The sequence below is a fragment of the Phyllostomus hastatus genome, unplaced genomic scaffold (assembly GCF_019186645.2).
Source record: "Phyllostomus hastatus isolate PE091 unplaced genomic scaffold, TTU_PhHast_1.1 phas_scaffold_193, whole genome shotgun sequence".
Classification (NCBI taxonomy): Eukaryota; Metazoa; Chordata; class Mammalia; order Chiroptera; family Phyllostomidae; genus Phyllostomus; species Phyllostomus hastatus.
In genome coordinates, this window is record NW_025334015.1 from 8,289,775 (window position 1) to 8,312,004 (window position 22,230).

At 43.6% G+C, this 22,230-nt stretch overlaps 1 protein-coding gene and 1 pseudogene across 1 annotated transcript in view; both read right to left on the reverse strand.

Moving 5' to 3' along the window:
- Positions 1-22,003, reverse strand: part of NTM (neurotrimin) — a 939,739-nt gene extending 917,736 nt beyond the window's left edge. The window contains exon 1 of the mRNA XM_045860340.1: positions 21,706-22,003. Within this exon, the coding sequence (XP_045716296.1) occupies positions 21,706-21,787 (82 nt within the window). The 5' untranslated portion in view covers positions 21,788-22,003. The remainder of the gene's footprint in view (positions 1-21,705) is intronic.
- Positions 5,569-5,676, reverse strand: LOC123832633 (annotated as a pseudogene).
- Positions 22,004-22,230: the final 227 nt, after the last annotated feature.

Here is a 22,230-nt window from a genome sequence, read left to right on the forward strand (position 1 = left end):
GCAAAACATTTTGTGAACCTAATTATTGGTGACAAATAGGAAAATTGAAATCAAAGATAAATTTTCAGCTACCATGCCTCATGTGCCAGCCTCCTCTGACTTCAACTACTGCATGGACACATTTCTCCTTCCAGTGGTTCCAGCAGAAGATTGCTTCTTTTCCCTATCTCCTAACCCCACCCCCACTCTCTCCCTGGACTGGACCCTATATATTTTGAAGCATTAAATCTGACATCTTCATCTTGGTGGCTGGCATGAGCTAACGAACTTCATGTTTACCTGTCAGATACAGAAATGGGCTGAGCAGGGCACTGGGGAAGCCGCTTCTCACTCCCCACCCTCCCTCCTCCCGCCCTCAGCCCTACCCTTCTTTTTTTCAGATAAAAGTCATTCAACTGATTCCAAATTCGTCGTGATATCAGGACAGGGAAAAAAAAAGACTTGTCAACACCTTTCTTTCTTTTCCCCTATTAAGCATACTGTAAAAATCAATCCCTTTTGTCACTTCTCTCTGCTTGCGAGAATGTTTAATGGATGTCAAGGGAGCTAATGATCGCTGGTAGAAAATTCATTTTAGATTTGCTATTTATAAAGTACTCAGTACTCAGGTGGGAAATTAACATGAGGCAAGGAGTCGGGTGGGGTGGGGGAGGGACAGTCGTGTAGAAGAACAGGGGCCCTGCCAGGCTGGCAGTGTTCCGTGTAGGTGGCATGCAAGGCATTCTGGGGGCAGAGGACACATATGTCAGAGACACTTTGTGGGATCACAGAAAGTATAGACTCAGGAGACACCCAGACCTGGGCAAGTGGACCTTTCTGAGTCAAATTTTTTTCCAGCAATAAAGTCACACCCACAATACCTAGCTCACAATCCTGTGGAAAGGAGTGAATAGAATATCACATGTAAAACATTTACGACGGCCTGGCACCAACTACTAATGCATGTTTAATAAACATTAAATCCCTTTCCCCATAGCCCCATAGCCCTGTGAGGGGACTGGAACAGCTGGGTCAGCAAAGAATTGCTCCAGGATCAGAAACAGGCCACGGGTTCGCTCACACTCAAGCCCACATCAGAGCTCTGCACACCACCTATACTGCATACAGCACCCAGGTGATCAGATTAGCCAGTGGTTCTCAAACTGGAGCGACTTTAGCGAGCATCAGCATCACCTGGAGGGCTTCCTAATGCCCTTGCTTTAGAGTTTCTGAGAGTCTACGGGTCGGGGGAGGGGGAAGAGTTGGGAGTTAGGAATCTGCATTTCTGACAAGTTCCCAGGTTATGCTGATGCTGCTGTTCTGGGAGCACACTTTAAGAACCACAGAGGTTGGCATAGAAACTGACCTGTCCCCTGAAATTCTGCTATCTAATCAGCGCCTCCAGATAGATCAAGTGGTTCCCCACACCTGATCTCATCCTGACCCCTCCAAAGAGTATACACTCAGAATTTTGAAGTACATCACACTAAACACTAGTTAATTCACTCCCAAATTATACATTATGGGTCAAGTGAAAGAGGCAAGAGCTGATACTAATCATCTGGTTTGCTTCAATGTGAAGCTGAGCCTCAGTTTCTGCTCTACATAGTTGGTGCCTCAAGGATGCAGATTCATCAACTTTGCCCATTGCCCCCAAAGTTCTCCCACTTGCACACAGAACTCCAGGTCAGAAAGCTCTGGCCACCCCTCCCCACTCTGGCTTCTCCCTTCCTGGCCTTCTCTCCAATACTTCTGTTATATTTGGATTAACTGCAAATCTCCTTTGATCACTCACACTGGTTGAAACAGACAACCTGTTGCCACGTGTTTGATTACCACCTCCCAGGGGAGTTCCTGCTTGTAATGCAGCCAGTTACTGTACACTGGCATTACCCTCTGTCATTGAGCTGCTAATTCATTGTCTAAGAAGTTGCTTTTCAGTTTCTGATTTTTCAATAACAGGCTTCTCAGGATGCCCTTAAGCTTCAGAAATAAGCCGAAAAGTGCTTTTCCAGTCATTTACATAAACACAAGTGACTCAGGAGGAGGAAGAAAGTGGATGGTTTCAGGAGTTGTTGCTAGGGCTCTGGGAGCCAGGTGGACAGCATGGCAAGGCTGCAGGCCTGGGAAGCACAGTGGGAAGTGTGCTGGCTCGAGAAAACCTGACACCCAGGCAGATGATAAATGCTGAAATTCCTCCTGACGCCCGGGCTGCTGCTTCCCGAGCCTGGGCGGATATTCTGGGCACCAGCAAATTGTTCTGTCAGCAAGCCGCTCCCTCAGCTGCATTCTGTTAAGAAGCCTGTCATTCATTCCCCAGTCACAACCCCACAGTCCCACCCTCTGACGTGGCATCCTGCCACCAGGGACAGGTAGGGGGGTGGCTGTAGGAGACCTGCCAGGAGCCAGAGCCCCGAGGGAGGAAGCTCTGTCTCCGTGAAGTTTGCTCCACATTCCTCCTGTGGGGGATGTGGTCTCAGTGCCTGGTCCAGAGGATGTGCTTGGTAGTTATTATTTCAATGGAGGGGAGGAACTTCCTGACCAGTGGACTACTTTCAACCATCTCTCCTTCTCCCACTCTCTCCCCCAAATGTAGATTTCACAAATAATCCAGTTAGCCACAAAGAGCAGCTATTCTTTCTCTTCCCTGCCAAATCATATACTCCCCCAATAAAAAGTAAAAAAAAAAAAATTAAAACAAACACACCAAAAAACAAGGTATTAATACTTACTTCTATCTTTCAGACCTCACTTTGATCAGACTATTTCCAATAGGGACCTAACATTATGAACAAAAGTTGAGTGCTAGATAAAAAGAGAACAAAAACAAATGCCTCAGTTAAATTCAAATTTCAGACAAAAAACAAATGAGTTTTCAGCAAAGTATGTGCTGTGCATAATCAAAAATTATTTGCTGCTTATCTGGAATTCAAATTTATTGGGCATCCTGGATTTTTATTTGCTAAATATGGCAAACCTGAAAAAAGGGAATATGCATTTACTTGCATACTTTACATATTTACACAGGTTACAGGCCACCGAGCTTGCTTTGTCCTGGTGGATTTTTTTCTCCTAAGGTGGGAATATTCCAGAGAAACCGAGGCCCCTCCAGTGAGGGTAGGGCCCATGATTTCTTCCCTGTACTGAGCTGGGAGTGGCCCCTTCCAAACAGGGCTCCGCCATCTGTGTGCCTCACAGCTCCTTAAGTCAGTGGTTCTCAGAATGTAGTGTCAATCACCCAAAGGGCTTCTTGAAAGGCAGACAGCTGCGTGTCAGAAAATCCCATGCTTTCTGATTCTGTGACCATGCTCAGACAGCCACAACTCTACAACCTAAATGGCTAACCCCTTCCTGTTTCCCTAATGCAGACTGGAAACGAGGGCACTGCTAGGAGGGATCTGACTGAAGGCTGGTGCATAAATGGCAAGTGAGAATAGGTCTCGAAAAACTCTTCTCCTTTTTCAGGCTTTTACATTATTTTCCTGGCCTTATTCATGCCATCACCCTCCATATGGAAATAAGTGTGCACATGTTGCACTGTGTTAATCCTGCAGGAAGGGTGTTATCATCAGAGAACAGCACATGCAAAGGCACTGCGCTATGACAGGGCGTCAGCGTGGGAGCCAGGGTTCAGGGTCAGTGAGGCAAAATGAGGAGGGTGTTAAAATGCAAAACAAGAGAGAGGCTGGGGCAAGAGAGTGAAGGACATTTGGTGACAAGTTAGGGAATGCCGGCTCTATCTGGGAAGCCATGCAGAGCTAGTGAAGGTTTCAAATAAAAGACCAATGTGACAAAATGTGGTGGGGGTACAGCAAGATAATTACTTATTGGCAATATGGAACCTGAGATGAGCTGGGATGTAAACTGGTAGCAGTAAACTTATAAAGAGGCTGCATTAGTCCAGCAAGCAATGACTTAAGCTTCCATGAGACCATGTCAAAATGTGGAAGAGGAGGAACAGACACTGGAGAGTGTTCCCAGGTAGAATGGAACCAAGGTGGTGAGTGATTACAGGAGCAGGTGTGGGGGCAGAGCTGAAGATGACTCCAGTGGGGAGGTGCATTTGCTGATACCTGTGCTGTTCTAAAGACCTTGAATAATCATTGGCTTTTACTTTTCAGTATGTGTGAGTAACAGGTTTCACAAGCACAATTCAATTAAACACGTGATTACATTTTAAGGGAATTTAAATATCCCATTTTAGAGATGCGGAAAATAAAGGCTTCAGAAAAAGAACTAAATTTCAAAAGCTAGAGTTAATGATAGAACTGGGAACTGTTGTGGAGATCAAGAAATACATTTGATGTAAAAATGCTCTGTAAACTGTGAAACTATCTTTGTAATTCCTTAGGGAGTTAACACAAGAAAGGTATTGGAGGTGAGTTTTGAATATGCTTTAAGGATGGTCTGCTATCATCTCTGAGTGGTAGGGCCAGAACCAGAAAAAGAGATGGAAAAATAAGGTAGGGATAAATCATGTTACATCTTAAAAAGCCAGAGAGAAAAGAATGCCATGAGGAAAGTAGTGATTAATACTACTTGGGATCTTTCTGATGTACTGGTCAGCCCTGTTGCTCATTATACCAGTAACTACTTCAGTGCTTTTCTGCTCTCTGAAAAACCAGTGTATAGATTTGTGGACACACATGTTAATGTGTACACACAGGTGTGCAAATACACATCTTTTGCAAATTATGCTCAGATTAAAAAGCCACCAAATTCAAACTCCTTCAACTTCCTGCCACCAAGCGTAAACCTTTACTTAAATCCACACTATGCCAAGGACAGCTAATTGCCTCTACCTCTTTTTTCATTTTTCCTTATTGGGATAAAATATAGATAACATAAAATTTACCATCACAATAATTTTTATTTAGCATATAATTCAGTGGCATTTACATTCACATTGCTGTGCAACCATCATCACCATCCGTCTCTACAGCTTTTTATCATCCCCCAAACTCCATATCCATTAAATAATAACTCCTCACATCTTTTCCCCCTCAGCCATTCATAACTCTTACTCTTCTTTCTGTCTCTTAAATTTGCCTATTATAGGTACCCCATATAAGTGAAATCATACACTATTTGTCATTTTGTGTCTAACTTATTTCACTTGGAATGTTTTCAAGATTAATCCATGTTGTAGCATGTATCAGAATTTCATTCATTAATTTCATTAAGGCTGAATACTATTTGATTGTATGTCTATACCACATTTTTTAAATTCATTCATTCATGGATGAGCATTTGGTTTGCATTAACTTTCAACTGTTGTGAATAATGCTGCTATGAACATTGGTGTACTTTCAGATTTTAAAGGTATAAACATAGAAATAAAAGTATTGGATCATATAGTAATTCCTCTTTCTTGCTTTTTGAGAAACCACTAAACTGTTTTCCACAGTGGTTACACCCCTTACATTCCCACTAGCAAAGCACAAGTGTTCCAATTCAATTTCCCCACATTCCTGCCAACACACGTTATATATTTCTTTCTTTTTTAAAAAAATAATAATCATCCTAATTGATGTAAAGTGGTATCTCATTATGGTTTTGATTTGCATTTCTCTAATGATTATAGATGTTGAAAACCTATGGTTAAATGCCACAAATTAGGCAGCAATATCTTAATCATATGTATGTTGTATGGGTCTATGGAACTCTTCCATTCTTGTCCCTCCTTTCACACAACATGATAATTGTTTCTTAATGTTCATCCTCCCTTTCTTCCATGGTGATAGGCTCCTGGATTTGTCTGGGCATGTGTTCAGCCAAAGTGGATAATACATTTTCCACATCCCCTTGCATTGCAGTTTGACAATGTGACTACGTTCTGGTGAAGGCGATGTGAGGAAGAGAGCCATGTGAGGGCTCTCAGGAAGGAATCTTCTTGAGGAAACAGTACAGTTGTACATTCCACCTCCTCTTCTTCCTCTCCTCTTCCATACTACTGCCTGGCACACAGATGCTGCCATCTTAGACCACAGGATCAAGGTTATGTACAACAAATCCAAACAACAGAAAGAGCCAGGTCCCTAACTGGGTAGTAATACCACACCAGCCATAAACAAAGTGGATTTTTATTATAAACAGGAAGATAAACTTCTATCTTATTTAAACCACCTTCATTGTGTAGTTTCTGCCATTTGCAGCTGAATGCAATCATAATGTGTAGTCTCAATTATGTTCCTCCTTCCTTACTTTAACTGGTAATGAAATTGGTCTTTCTCCTGATCTTCAAGATTCATTCTTCTACCAGTCCTCAAGATTTGTCACCTGTCCTAGTCTTTCATATTGCCTGAGGGATCTTACATGGTCAGTCACCTCCTATACCTTCCTTTCCTGCTTCTGCTCCAAGCCCCTGCCCATAAGCATTAAAGAGCTATTTCCCATCCTAAAGTACAACAACATGTTCTCCAAACTGCAACCTCATTGTCTTTCTACTTTCTTTTTTACAAAAATTAAAAATTGAAAAAATTATCTAAATACTTTATGTCCTCACCCCACCCCATTTTTATCCCCCATGCTATGACTCCACCCCACAAAACTGTTTTCTCAAGGGGTAGAAAACATTCTCGTCACTAAGTATAATCTTACTGGATCTGTCAGCAGTGTTTTTATTGCCAATGTTCCTGCCTTCCCCAGACAAACCCTTTGACTTCAATGGCGTCCTGCTCTCCTGGTTTTTCTCATATGTTTTTAACTGCTTCTTGTCAATTACCTTTCCAGAATTTCTCCTCTTTCCAATTCTTAAATATGAGTGGCCTGCCCTCATTTCTCTCAGTATACTTTCTAGTCTCTTCATGGATAATTAATGGTATTTGTGTTGAAGGCCATCTTTGTTCAAACTCAGCTATCTCTCCAAAGTTCCAGAGCCATCAAGCCAGCTTCATATTCAAGAACTTCTTGTCCAACAGTCACCTTCAAACCCATAATGACCCAAATTGCATTCATCACTCCCTCTCTAAAACCCACCTGTGTGCCATTATTGAGAACCTGGAAGTCTTCCCTCATTTCTCTTTATCACTTATTATCCTCTTTCCATCTCCAACCCATAACCCTTTTACCTTCTGAACTCTCTAATACTCCCACATCTCTCCATCTCTGCCACTCTCACCCTGCTTAACTCGAGCCTCATTGGCTGCAATATCCTATAGAAGACTCCCTTGCTTCTAGTCTTGCTTTCTTTTAATTTATTCCCCACACTATAACTACAGTAACATTTTAACATTTTAAGTAATCCAAACAATGCTATTTAACAATTAAAACTGCAAATCTGATCATATAACTTTCTGGCATACACCCTCCAAAACACTTCCTTCCCTCAGCAGAAAAATCTTAATAAGACCCACAAAAGACTATTCAGAGTCTGAACTCTGCCTTCACCTCTGCCTACACCTTTTGTCTTTCTGCCTACAACCCTCTTCTCTTCCTCTTGAGACCCCCAAACCACACAAATACACCCAATCTAGCCAGAATGGATATTGGATTTCTATATTCCTACCACACTCCCCCACCTCTAGGTGTTGGAATATGCAGTTTCTTCCACTTGTAACACTCATATCACCTCCCACATGGATCAATCTAGTCACACCTGTGCCTCACTTTTACATCTCTTCCTTCTAGAAGACTTCTCTGACCTGAAAAACACAGGCAGATGCTGCCATAGCAAACATAACTTGTTTTTCTTCCAGCACTTACCATGTTGTTGTATTAAATTGTCTACTTCACTGAGTGTGAGAACTATGTCTTGTTGCTTATGGTTAGTACACAGTACGGTCTGAATAACTCATTCTGAAGTAGATGAAATAGAAGTGTAAGTAACTACTTGGCCATTCCTTTGGATCTACTATGTTGCTTTTTTGAAATTCATTTTAGTGATGTGGAGATGACATGTCTGTATCACTTGGGGATGACACAAAGCTGATGGGAACAGTGTCTCAGAACACAAAAATAATCTAAGTTGATTTAAATAAAAGACCCAAGGTACAGTGAAAGTTCAGACACTTAAATTTTTAAAAATTTACTATAAGCAAGGATAAGAGAAGTCTTTTTTGATAGCATTTTTGTCAGAGGAATGAGTACAACATCAATGTGAGCCAATACTGTGGTGTATATGAAAAAAAGGACTTCCAGCCAACATGGAGTCATAGGTAGACATATTGTGTCTCCTCACACAACAAAGAGAAGGACAACAACAAATTTAAAAACAAAAAACAATCAAAACTGACAGAAAATCAATCTGTATGGAAGTCCGACAACCAAGGAGTTAAAGAAGAAACATTCATTCAGACCAGTAGGAGGGGCAGAGATGGGCAGCTGGGTGGAGAGGACTCGTAGCAAGGCAGCGGCTGAAGAACTGGGTGGTCCCACATTCACGTACAGTTAAACTGAGAGGAACAACTGGGGAGCAAGACAGACCATGCAAGCCAGGGTTCCAGCACCAGGAAATAAAGCCTCAAAGCCTCTAACTGAAAACACCTGTGGGGGTTGAGGCAGCAGCAGGAGAAACTCCCAGCCTCACAGGAGAGTTCGTTGGAAAGACCCACAAAGTCCTAGAATGTACACAAACCCACCCACCCAGGAATCAGCACCAGCAGGGCCCAATTTGATTGTGGGTAGCAGAGTAAGTGACTGAAAAATGGTAGAGAATGGAACAAGTGGCACTGTTCCCTCTTGGACCCCTCCCCCACATACAGCATCACAGTGCAGCAATGTGGGTTGCGCCCCCCCACCCCCCGCTTAAAAACACCTAAGGCTCTGCCCCTTACTATGTCACAGGTGTGCTGAGACCAAAAAAGGCCCAAAATAAAGAACAGATCAAAGCTTCAGAAAAAATACAACTAAGCAATAAAGAGACAGCCAACCTATCAGATGCACAGTTCAAAACACTGGTAATCAGGATGCTCACAGAAATGGTTGAGTATGGTCACGAAATAGAGGAAAAAGTGAAGGCTATGCAAAGTGAAATAAAGGAAAATGTACAGGGAACCAGCAGTGAAGGGAAGGAAACGAGGGCTCAAATCAATGGTTTGGACCGGGAGGAAGAAATGAACATTCAACCAGAACAGAATGAAGAAACAAGATTCAAATACATGAGAAGAGGCTTAGGAACCTCCAGGACAACTTTAAATGTTCCAAAGTCCAGATAATAGGGGTGCCAAAAGGAGAAGAGGAAAAGCAAGAAACTGAAAATTTATTTGAAAAAATAATGAAGGAGAACTTCCCCAATCCGGCAAAGGAAATAGACTTCCAGGAAGTCCAGGAAGCTCAGAGAGTCCCAAAGAAGTTGGACCCAAGGAGGAACACACCAAGGCACATCATAATGACATTACCCAAGGTTAAAATGAAGGAGAGAATCCTAGAAGCAGCAAGAGATAAGGGGACAATAACCTACAAAGGAGTTCCATCAGACTGTCAGCTGATTTCTCAAAAGAGACCTTATAGGCAAGAAGGGGCTGGAAAGAGGTATTCCAAGTCATGAAAGGCAAGGATCTACATCCAAGATCACTCTATCCAGCAAAGCCATCATTTAGAATGGAAGGGTAGATAAGGGTAGATGCTTCCCACATAAGGTCAAGTTAAAGGAGTTCAACATCACCCAGCCCTTATTATATGAAATGTTAAAGGAACATCTATGTTCCTTTTTATCTATGAAAAAGAAGATAAAAAATATGAACAGTAAAATGACAACAAACTCACAGCTATTAACAACTGAACCTAAAAACAAAAACAAAAACAAACTAAGCAAACAACTAGAACAGGAACAGAATCACAGAAATGGAGATCTCATGGAGAGTTACCAGCAGGGAAGTAGGAGAGGGAAAGACGGGGAAAAGGTACAGAGAATAAGTAGCATAAATGGTAGGTAGAAAATAGATGGGGGATGTACTTAAGAATAGTATAGGAAATACAGAAGCCAAAGAACTTACATGTACAACCCATGGACAGGAACTAAAGGGGGGGAATGCAGATGGGAAGGGGTGTGCAGGGTGGAGGGGAACAAAGGGGGAAAAATAAGACAACTGTAATAGTATAATCAATAAAATATATTTTTTAAAAAAGAAAGAAAAAAAGAAACTACTACAATAATAGACTAGACTTATAAAACTATAAAGTCCAAAATGTAGTAGGTAATAGTCCACTCCCCACTTTGCCAATTACTACATCTGGAATAGTCTGTCTGGTATTGCCTTTTAGTGGATAATTATTAAATTGGAGCTTGTTCAGAAGATAATGATCCGGATGATTAGTGGTCTAGAAGCTATACCTATGATAATCCTGAGAAGAAACGAAGAATGTCAAGATAAAATAAATAGGGTCCATGATAGTCATCTCTTAGAAAGTGGATCACACAATATTACTTGTGCTTTGAGTAGTTCTAATTGGCAGAAGTTAGGATGAGGGAAATTTTTGCTCCATGTAGATTTGTTAGAATTACAGTGAGCTGCAAGTAATAGAAACCTAATTAAATACGGATTTTTTCATAAGTGATAATAAGTATGGAAATATGTATCCCAGAGCTGGTACAACTGTTATGTCATCTTGAACCTGAGGTTCTTCTAGTAGGCTGAGTCATATATTGTAAAAGTATCTATACTCAACTATTTTTGATTTATCAGAAGAGCAAGCTTATTTACTTCAACCTAAACGCTTCCATCTTTGCCATTCTTGATGGGTGTTGTTTGTCTGCCTGTTTGCAAATTACCTTCTAGCCCTCCAGGTAGTATGTCAGTCTCTCAGTCAAGAAGACAGGGGAAGGGGAAGGTTCCAAAAGCACAGGCTTCCTGAGTACAATTCTGAAAACCCCTCCTGGTAAATGTGGCTTTATATCCCATTAACCTGAACTACATCACATGGCCATACCTAGCTATAAAGAAATGTAGGAGGTATTTTGAATGGGCATGCTGCTGCCCTGAACAAATTTAGAGCACTGTCTGTAAAGAAAAAATAAATAAAATTAGTATTGAGGAGGCATCATAAATGCCTATGAGAATAGCATTTTCTTTTCTCAGAGTGTATCAACTATGAAAAGGGGTGCTAATATCAGCTGTTCTCAGCCGTATCTACATGATTTAATCATCTGTAGTTATTCTGACTTATTCAATGAGAATTTTTGTGAGTTGGCCCTGAGCATCTTGCTTATCACCATCTCCACAGGTAATTCTCACAACCAAAAATGGGGACTACAGATCAGGTAATGTCTGCTCATTGAGAGTCCCTGAAATTGTTGAACAGGAATTAGTGAGCGTCATTCAGGTGAGAGTGTTGCCCTAAGTGGGAGACTGGGCAAATTCCAACTCACAACTCTCGGAGTCTATAAAAAAGCTTTTTGATTCGATGATTAAATTATTTTGGCCTTCAGCAGTGCAAGAAACTAATAAAAATGGCCATAAGACATTTAGATCCTTCTATTAAGAAGTTTTAAGACAAAAAGAAGGAGAACTATAGAACAATTAAGTATTTGCTTTCAGAATTAGCAAAACACTGTATCCAACTACGATGTCTATGCACCACCAATTGCATTGAGAAAAATAGCTGTTGATAAATCTCTTCCATGCCTGGGCCAACTTTCCTTCTGACTGTTGAGGAAGAGAGTCAAATGCCCTAAAGGAAAGCTTTGCGGAAGGAGGAGGAAGAGTAGATTTGAAGAGCAGATAAGAAACACTTGACCAAATCATTTTTTTCAAATAAACAGGTCCATCCAGTCACTGTCCTCATTTCTTAGATCCAATCTTCCCTTGCCCCTGGTGCTCCCTCTGATATCAGCGTGAGTTCTTTTGCTCATCTAATCTATTGACCACTAGAATAACTATTATCTGCTCTTGGGTAAATTTAGACAGAAATAGTGAGCTCATCTACCATTACCTAGGTGCCTATAACATATGGCTTATTACCGATTATAGCCAGGACGGGATTACTAATATATGAGATTCAAAGTCCAAAAAAGGTCTTGTCAGAAAGAAGACATGAGTTGAATCTAATAGGGTGATATCAGAGAAGGTAAATCCAGAGGTCAGGTTGTTGTATATACAGTAAAAAAAACATAGGCATAAGCTAAGGAAGGGTTCACTGTAAGTCAACAGTTATATGGCTCTTAAAAAACCTAATGGGAATCTCAGGCCTTTCTCTCTCTCCTTTTTTTCCATCCATAGACACCAAGTTCCACAATGTTCCACTGGGTGTGCTAGGAATGGAAAGGTAAGTAAGGCAGGTCGTGACCTCCAGGAGCTCACAGTCTGTAAGGGAGATAAACATGTAAGCAGGTAACTACACAAATGGGTGGTGGATATAAAGGACTTTGAAAGAATGCTGAACCTGGAATTCTGTGTTGAATTACAAGTATTTTTGAGGTCGACGGGGTAGCCGTTAGCAGAGGGAAGTGTGCACATACATCCTGAGAAGGAAAAGGCAGAGCACCCCCATCAACCCCCCACAGAGGCCATGGAACTAGAGAACATGGGACCAGGAGAGAGGCTGGCAGCCCCTGGAAAGACCCTCGGAGCTTCCCATATCTCCTCCAAGAGCTGAGACTTTACTCTGTTTGGTTTTAAAATCAGGAAAGCCCATATTCTGCAATATTTTGGGCTGCTCAGAGCAAGAGGGAGAAGAATTTTTGAAGAATCCAAAATACCTTTAGAAAAAGGCAATCAGCACCCTTTCCATGGATAAACATATAGAAAATAGGAGAAAAGTTTGGAATATTTATCCTAGTGATGAGGAGGTTTGAGGGAAAGGGGAAGGGAATCATGCTTTCCAATATTTGAAGAAAGGTCCTGTTGAAGAAAGATTATTCTTAGTAGCAATCATAATACCATTAGGTAATATATATTGAGAGCTTACTATGTGCCAGGCAAAGTTCCAAGCATTTTATCTACAGTAACTTACTTAATCCTTGTAACAGCCTTAAACAAAACCCCTTCATTAGCTCCGTTTTATTAAAAAGGTAACTGAATCACACAGAGGTTGATTAAATTGCTAAATGTGTCAAACTAGGAAGTGACAGAGCCAGCATTTGGGCCCAGCAATGGTATAGCCACTGAGTTATAATTCCTTTCCAGGCATCCTCCTTCTCCTTTGTTTTTCTTTTCTTCCTGAACAGTCAGATACAATTGACTAACTAGAAAGATATAAGTTCCCGGTTACTGGAGATGGAAGCTAGGGGACCCCTCTAGCTGCATTTTTGGGGTGTTAGAGCTCAAAGAGAGGGATTAGAATAAACGATCTTGAGAGTTCCTCTGGGCTTAAGCTGGTTGTAACTGTGGGTTGGCTGACTCAGCAGTGTGAATGCTCTGTGAGTTACTCAGTGGCTGCCCTTGGCACCAGTCTGCACACTAGCTCCATTCTGCGTGTGTCCCCTTAGCTCTACTGACTCCATCAAAATAGACAAGTTTTCACTCCTGTGTGCACTGCACAGGAACGGACCTGGCTTGGAGAATGGAGCCAGCAGGATTCTGCCCAACACCCTAGCTGCAAAATTTCCACTGAGGTTCTGAGCCTGAGCTTTTGCTGCAAGTGACAAGAGCAGTGGCAGTGGTGTGCTGGATAATCCATTTTTGGGGAGGGAAATATAAGCTATGTCAATCTTTACCCTTATGAATGGATCTTCTTCCAAACTCACCATTGCTTACCACTATCGAAATCTAGCTCTAACACAATCATTCTTTTTTCAAATTTTTATTGTTGTTCTGTTACAGTTATCCCCATTTCCCCCCCATTACCTCCCTCTGCCCTACCCACTCCACACCTTCCACATCCAGTCCTACGTCCCACCGTTGTCTTTGTCCATGGTTCCTTTATACATGTTCCTTGAACATTCATTCTTGACCCACATTCAAATAGCTCCTGAATTTCTCTTCTGGGATTGATCAATTAATAGTCATTATCATTCCTGAGTCCCCATACCTGAAATGCTGTAACTAGTTAATCCTTTCCCCCATCCTAAGAATGCCTTACACATAAAGATATAGATGGATATACGGACATGTGACATAGTCTATATGATACTGTGTGTGCTGTTTGTGTGCACACACACCACTCACACATTCTGACTTTCATTGTCAATCTGTGACTGAGTTTATATCCTTAGCTTCCTGCAAGCAGAGACTGCTTTTGGGTGTTTTCTTGCAGCACCACTACCTTTCAAGTACCGCACTCAAAAAGACTGTTTGCAGAGTTGCAAAATGTCGAACTTGAAATGAAACTTGAAAATCTTTTAGTCCAACTGATTTATTTTAGAGATATGGAAACTGAGGTTCAAATAGGGGGTGTGTCATATTCAAGGTCATAGAACACTCTTGGTTGATTTTAGAGGTACAGTTTTCAAACCTGGCCACAGATTAGAACCTCTCCGAGAGCCTTTTAAAATATCAATATGGGATCCCATCATGAAGAGATTCTGACTTAATTGGTCTGGGATGGAGTCCAGGCATTGGTATTTTTATAAAGCTCCTCAAGCGATTCAATCATACACAAGGTTTGAGAAACACTGGCTTAGGGAATGGGAGTACTGCAAATAAGCACACACTGTACCTACCCTCCTGAAGATCTACCAGCATCTGAGATGGGGTGAAAAATGGAGAATTGTTTTAGGCTGCTTCACTTGGAAGAATCATAGATCCATGGGAAAGGTTCTTCTACATAAGAAAAGCTAAGAATAGTCACCTCCAGCAACCCAGAAATGTAGGTACAAGCAGTGATCTTCCTACCTGCATTCAGGGGTGTGGGGTGGCTACCATGCGCAGTGTGAGTGCGAGAGAAGCTATGTTCCCTTTGGGTACATAGAGTTGACTTCGCAAGTTGATGAGTTGAAAGACTTGTGTCCAACCGCAGCATAGTACCAGAGGAGAACAAATAAATGACCATTTTATTATTCCAGGAACCCTGAATGAGGGTGTGTGAGTGGGCAGCAAATAAAATGGTTCTCAGAAGAGAGGTTGTCTTAAATCTACCCTGAAATATGAATCCCTCACAGAAGTTTCCTGGACTTCATTTACCTTATCCAGACCAGCAACCTTAGGCAAATCCTACCCTGCCTTATATGTGTCCTCCTCTTATCTCCTTTGCCTTCCAGTTCTGTGTAGAAGGTAGGATACAAAAAGGTGGATAGACTAACAGACAGGGTGTGGATGGTGCAAACAATCAACCAGTAACTTGAATGGCAAGAAGCTGTGGTCACAAAGCCAACTAGCTGACACCATCCACATACTAACAGGGTACATCAACCATCTACAAGCCCCTCCTTGGCAGGAGACTCCATGGAGAAGCTCATATTTTTTTATGAACAGAGAGCTAGAGCTATGCATCCTCCCCTCTGTTCCCAATCTACAAACAAGGGTCAAGGGTTAGTTGCTTTCTTGCTGCCCATCATTATTTGCACAAAAAACAAGAGGCTGTGTCATTGAGTCTTCCCTCCTGCTTCTGGTGCTCCTGTTGGGGCTTCCAAATGTATTAAAAAGATGGTAAGCCAAGCCAAATCTGGGAGGTTGTACTCTGTCTTTGGTCTCATCCTTTAGTTGGTTTTAGTCACTGCTGTATTCCCAGCCCCTAAAACAACACATTGAATATAGGAGGTGCTCAGTAAATGTGCACTGGGTAATTGAGCCAATGAACAAATGAATGACTACATGGAGGCTGTGGGTTAGAATTCGGTGGCACAACCAAGAAAAAGCAAAGGAAGCACCTCTAGAGAGTGAATTTGAATAAGCAAGTAAAGCTAAAACCAGTCAGTCTTTTGATCAGTCTTTTATTATTGTAAAGGGCAATACTCTTAGAGAAGCCAAGAAAGAAATCAAATTTAGTTACCTAAGATGTCCTTTGTAACAAAGCTGAAGAATGTGTTTTCCAATATTTGATTTCTTAGCTTGACAGTCTCTCTTGAAATACTCTCTTCTCAGCAATGAAAATGTGAATCTTCATCGGGTTCGTTTTGCGGTTTGCAAATGACTTACAGAGCTCTTCTGGCAGGGTTGCTGTTTTTCTTCTTGCAAATAAACAAAAGGCTGTTTCTCTAATCTGACTTAAGTGGGGAGACTCTGTGATCTGCCCTGCATAGTTTTGGAAGAAAGAGAAAAGCAAAAGAGAAAAGGAGAGGCGAATAGAAAAAAGAATGAGGAAAACTGGAACAAGCAGGGCATAGAAGGTGAGCAAAAGGCAAGAAAGAGGCAAGGGTAAACCGCATAGGGAGAATTAGAGTGTAGGGAATATCAAACAGCTGGGGACTGTAATCATTGGGTTCCCAGGTACACTTATGACGGGGAGCTCACTTGCCCATCAGATCACTGGTTCTCCCTCCCTCTCTCCCTTCCTCCCTCCCCTCCTCCCTCCACCCGTCTCTCCCTCCCTCCCTCCTATTGCACCATGTCATCTGGGCTCCTTGTGAACTGGAAAGACAGACTGTCCCCTCCTTCTTCTAGCAAGCCTGCATGAAGCAAGGCAACCCCTGCCAGCATGACCTAGATCTGTCAGCTGATCAATTATTTTTCCCATGAAGGAGAAGGCAAAATGAAAAGAAGAAAAAAAGCAGGGGAGAGTGGAAAGAAAAGGGGGACAGAGGCAGAAAATGAGAGGAAGAAAAGAGAGAGAAAAAGATGGAGAAATGGAGAGAGCAAATGAGAAGTAAGGTAAACCAACACATCTATCTTTTAAGTTTAAGCTGTTTTAAGTTTAAGCAGCAATAGCAAGAGCAGGCTTAATCCAAAAGGTCGCATAAATAAATACATAAAATGAAATAGAAAGCTCTCAAAGGTTACTGATCAAAATCAGGGTCAAAGCAAAGCATGGTCTTCTTTTCCCACCTTTTCCCAATTCTGTTTAGAACTGATCTCCTTCCCTCTAAAACTCCTAGTGCCATCATCCCCTTCCCCATGCCATCCCCCCACCCTGACTCTGCCATTCCTACTGACAGCATTGTGTCTCCCTGAAGAAGTCCCTCTTTCAAATGGATGGGAGGCATGTTCCCTGCCTGTTTCTTCTAAATCCCCCATTGGCCTTCCCCAAGGCACTCTCTGATGAAACAGGACTTCACAGGAGATGCTGGGGAGGATGCTACAGCAGCAGACCAAGCCCCATGCAACCTGCATGCCATCGGTCACCTTACTTCTGCGTGTTTTCATTTTTATGTTTAATTTGTTTTATTGAATTTCAAATGACTATAGATATAAAATAAACATGTAACAAGCCAACAGAGCAGAAAGGAAGTAAACTGCATAAATACAACCAGTCTCAGCATGGAGTTCCACTTAGCACCACATGTTTGGAGTGTTACAAGCATTAATGAGTCCTTATGACACCCAGGGGACTTGGTCCCCAGCCTGGCGGGCAGGTGGGGAGACAGGCTCATAGAGTTTCCCCTGTAGAACACGTAGAAAGCTTCAAGCTCAGATGTAAGTGTCCCCCACTGAGCTGCGCTCAGGCCACCAGCTCTGGCTTGAAGTCTGGCAGGCATGCATATTCAACTGTTTGAAGATTCTGTAGGGCCTCTGCTGAGGTTATATATAAAGCAAACTTTGGGGTTTTTTTATTTTGTTTTTTTTTGTTTTGTTTGTTTGGTTTTTTTTTTTGCATTTTCATCAGTCTAGTTGGTGAGCTGGAGCTGGACATTAGCTCCAAACCAAAACACCTGGAACAGAGCCAAATCTCAGATGAGTTGCGGTCCCATCCAAAATGTCTCTACCATGAGGAAACAGCCAAGAGCACTGCACATCTTTTCAGTGTGTGTTTCCCATGCACCAGAATCACATGTCCCAAACTGCTTTAGAAATCTTGCCACTTCTTAGGATGCCAAGGGAGCTCACTTCCACCCAAGGGGTAAAGTGTGGCTGAAGCCAACACTGATTTGTCCGGCCCATTCAAGACAATCAGCTGACACCAGTCCAGGTTGCTGTATCTCAGGGCTGCAGGACTGAATGCATGCAGAGGACAGAGGCCTGGGAACTGCTAGGAGACAGTCAGTCTAGGGAGAAACCCTTCAAGGACACAGTTTAGCAGCCCTCCAATATAAGCACTAGAGGAGGGGCCTACTGAAACACCTAAAGTCAGGGCTTAGGTATTGATGCAAACATCTTGGGCTTATATTTGGCTCTAAAAGTACCAACAGGAAGGACCAGCATGATGCCTAGGCTTTGCACCTGGTAAGTAAAGCTGCAGTCCCAAGAAAAGCCTTGACACAGCAAGGCCTGCTGCTCCCTGTGGGCACTCCCAGCGGCCTTGATCAAGTGCTCAGTGGGCCCACTCTGAGCAGGATGGATGGAGGTGAGTGGCCTTTGCTGTGCTGTGTACAACTTGCCTATAACTTGCACCAAGTTGGCAGCTCCAAGCACGGTAGCCAGGGTCCACTTTGTGGAGCTCCTCCGTTCCTCTTCTCCACCTTCTTTAAAATGTATGTATTTACTTTATTTGTGGCTATACTCCCAAGTGCTCCCAATGCTTACATCAAGGCCCAGGGGCCCGTCATCCCAAACTGATTTTTCATTTCGCCAATAAACATTGTTACGGTCTCAACTCCCTCCCTCACATCTCAGCAGCAGCATCGCCCAACTCAGGCTGCTGCTGGCACCCAAACGTTTACTGTGAGCGGCAGGAACTTGGCCGAGCTGCCCAGCTGAATGGTCTCCATGCCTTCGGCGCTGAGTGAAGGAGAGTGTGAATTCAGCCCAGTCTGCTTTCCCTTCTACTCTGCCCTGTTCGTGTCTCAAGTGGACAGATAAGTTGGTGGGGAATGTGAGGAAGTGAGAGAAAACTAGAAAGGTAGGACAGGAATCTAGCCAAGCTCATTGGAAGGTGTTAAAAGGAGCAGTAATCCTTCGAAAGAGAAATGGCTGGGTTTCTAGAAAGAGAAAAGCTGCAGTACAAGCAGCCATTCCTTTCCCAGCCTCTCAGTGGCAGAAGGTGGGTGGGGTGCTGAAAAGGACAGTGCCTAATCCAGCGCCAGATTCCCATTCCCGCCGAGAGGAGCTGCTGCTTAATCAACCCTGGTGAGTCTTAGGGCCAGAGCCCCAGGGTGCTAATCACCCCCTTCCTCCCTCCCTCTTGCCCATCACTAATCAGTGCTGATTCCCTCAGACATCCCTCCCCCCTTTAAGCTGGATCCTGGTCACTGGTCGGACTGGGGGTAGGAGCAGGTCACACAGGGGTCCGTAACCTGCCACTAGCACCCTACACACCTTTTCCAGAAGGCGAGAAACCCAGAAAGTAGCAGCACTAGAAAGAGCCAGCTTAAAACAAAAACAGAGGAGAAGAAAAAAATTGCCTTGGAATGTGTACTGCATTCTAACTAGTCCCTCTGGGTCAACGCAATAGGGGTGGATTATTGCAGCCAAGACCTGGGCTGCCTCAGTAATTCTGTAAGTTTGATCAGAGATAGCTGGCAGGATCCAGCCTCCATCCCCTGAAAGAGAAAACAGCCATCACCCTTGCTGGTCCCACTGCCAGGTGGTGCGGGGGTTGTCGGGGGTCATTCTGCTTTAAAATTGGGCAGCCTTGTTTTATTATGACAGATTGAAGCCTATTTAGAGCGGGCCCTGAGGTGGGCAGGCACAAATAAGACCATTGTTTTTCTCAGGAAATTCAGAATTTGGGAGAATGCAAGGAGGTCTGAAGTACCCGTCACCTCCATCCCCACCCCAAGATCAGAACAAGACTACAAAATCGGATTTTAGCCGGGAGAATTTTGCACCACTGCTTTCTACTCATCTATTTGTGGATGATTCAAAGTATGAGCAAATATTATGCTTCCCTGCATTTATTTCTGATGAAAAAATAATCACGTATGCTAATTTATATGTAAATTCAGTTTGGCCCTGGGGCTCCTGGCATGCTGCCAGTGGCGCTGTTGATGGTGGAAGTTTGGCCATTGTCTCCAGTTTAATGTTATAGACAGAAGACACACAGATCTCAGGACAGACGGAAAATTATCGAGGACTTGGGACCTTGCTTTCCCTTCCTCTGACCCCCCACTCCAGCCTTCTTATTAGCACAGTACAAGCCATTTCCCGAGGAATCCTGGTTCTGAACTCACTTTCCCCAGAGCCAGCATTGGGGCTCTCACCTCACTGGGTGAGCCTGGGTACCAGAAACAAGCAGGGTGCACACACACAGATGCACAAACACACACATTCACACACACGCTGCTGCTGCTCCATGTTACGTAAGAGGAGTCATTCAAGGATGCCTCCAAGTTAGCTCCTTCCCTCTTCCACCCCCCGCCCCCACCCATGCCTCCATCCTGAGGCTGGGGGCAGCAGGCAACGTCAAGGATAAGCCTGCACAAGCCACCACTGTGACTTCCTTGGCATCTGACTCAAAAACCCTCCAGTCGCCTCCTCCCGCCACCCCGTGCATTGCCTTCCTCCTTCAGCCCCAGCCAAGGGTACACACATATTGGATTCCTCCCAGCCTGGTCCCTCTGACCCCCTTGTGTGGGTCCCCATGGTAGCCCCTAAAACTTATGTTGAGGGGACAGCAGCAGAGAGGTGTCAACAGGACTAGAGGTGGGGGACTCCGTTGAGACCACAAGAACTCCATATTGCAGTAGAAGAAGAGAAAGAGGAGGGTGGGGATCCCCATCCTTTTTCACCCTGTGAGACCAAACTTTCCTCTGGGAATACACTGCCCAGGACAGAGCTTCCTACTGGGATCCTCTTGGACAGCCTGCTGGACCACCTGGGCAAAGTTTCTCTGCCTGTCTCAATCCCTATGAGTTCAGATATCTTTAACGTGAAAAAGCAAGCCAGACCCCCTCCTCCCTCCAAAGGATAGGGTGGGTGGGAGTAGCAGGCTTGTAAAAAATGCAGCTGCTGGAACGGAAGAGCTGGGACAGTGTGGGGCTGCACGGTGCAGCAAATGGACCCAGGGCTGAAGCAGATTCCAAGTGCACCCAACACGGCACAGTCAACATCAAAGCACACACTTGGCCCAGGAACAAGCCCAGCCCTCAGCTGCAGCCCCCGTGGTGGCCTGGCTTCCAGACCAATAATAAACAAAAAATTAGCATTCGACTCTTATTGCCTCTCTCCCTTCAACTTAGAAAAGCTTTTAGGAATTTCAGAGCCCCGTGCGTTCGAGTTCCCACTGCCTTCCATCTGCTCATTATCCTCCCCCACCCCTCACCACCCCTGCCACCAACACACCCCCAAACACATTCAGAACTAATACAGTTGTTCACCGCGGCTGCAAATTGATTTATCTTTTCAAGCTGGATCTCTGACCAGAACCTGGCAGGATGCAGTTACCTGATTGTTTCTAGTCTGCATTTTCCTTTGCTCCTATCTGAAGCTTTGCAAGTTTACTGGCCGATATTTAAAGTTTCCTCTTGTAATTTTTTCCCGGTAACATAAGCAACACATTAGCAACCCTGCTGCTCTCAGAATCTGTAATTTTCCCTTCCTTCTGTGTGTGCTCTGTCGTGTGTGTGTGTGTGTGTGTGTGTGTGTGTGCAAGAATGTGCATAAAGCCAGGAAGACCAGCACGCAGCCACGCACCTAAACAGGAGCACCAGACACCTTTTACTTATGCATATACATTCCCCCATTCCAGTAGCAGCCAGAATCAAATCAATATTCTCACAGCCTGGTAGGGAGGATGAAGTCCCAGCCATGCTGTTTAAACACTCTCTCCTCCACCTGCAAACCGCGCAGCAGAGCCGACTCGGGAGTCTGCGAATCACATAAAGCACACTGTACAATTCCTGGGTCTACTGTAGGCAAATCAATAGCAAGCTCTTACCTTGAAAGAGAAACAGAGCAGCCAGCCCCGTGAAGATTGCCCAAGAGATAGAATTGTGCATTTTTGCCTGGATGGTTTTCATGATTTTTTTTCTTCTTCTTTTTCTTCTTTTTTGTCAGGTTCGGTATTTTCTTTCTCTCTTTCCTGACAGATCGCGTTGCTCTCAAGCTCCAGGAAGGAGATTTAAATCCACTGTTTTGCTGAAGGACACAACAAGAAAGCCGAGGGTGTGCGAGAGTGTGACTTCTCAGTAATTATCTCTACTCATACTCTGGCACTGAGACACATCGTACAATCTGGCCCTGGACAGCCCTCCTACAAGCTGCAATCATTGGTTCTAATCCAAGGATTGACAGAGCTACAACACACGCACGCGGGCACACACACACACTCAGGAATCATTTACTGGGCAAATCAGGCTAGCTGATTAAAGAGACAGGAGCCTGGAGAGATGGAATGATAAATGCCACTTTGCCCCTTCTATATTACTTTCATTTTTTAAACTGACAGTCTCAGAGCCCCAAG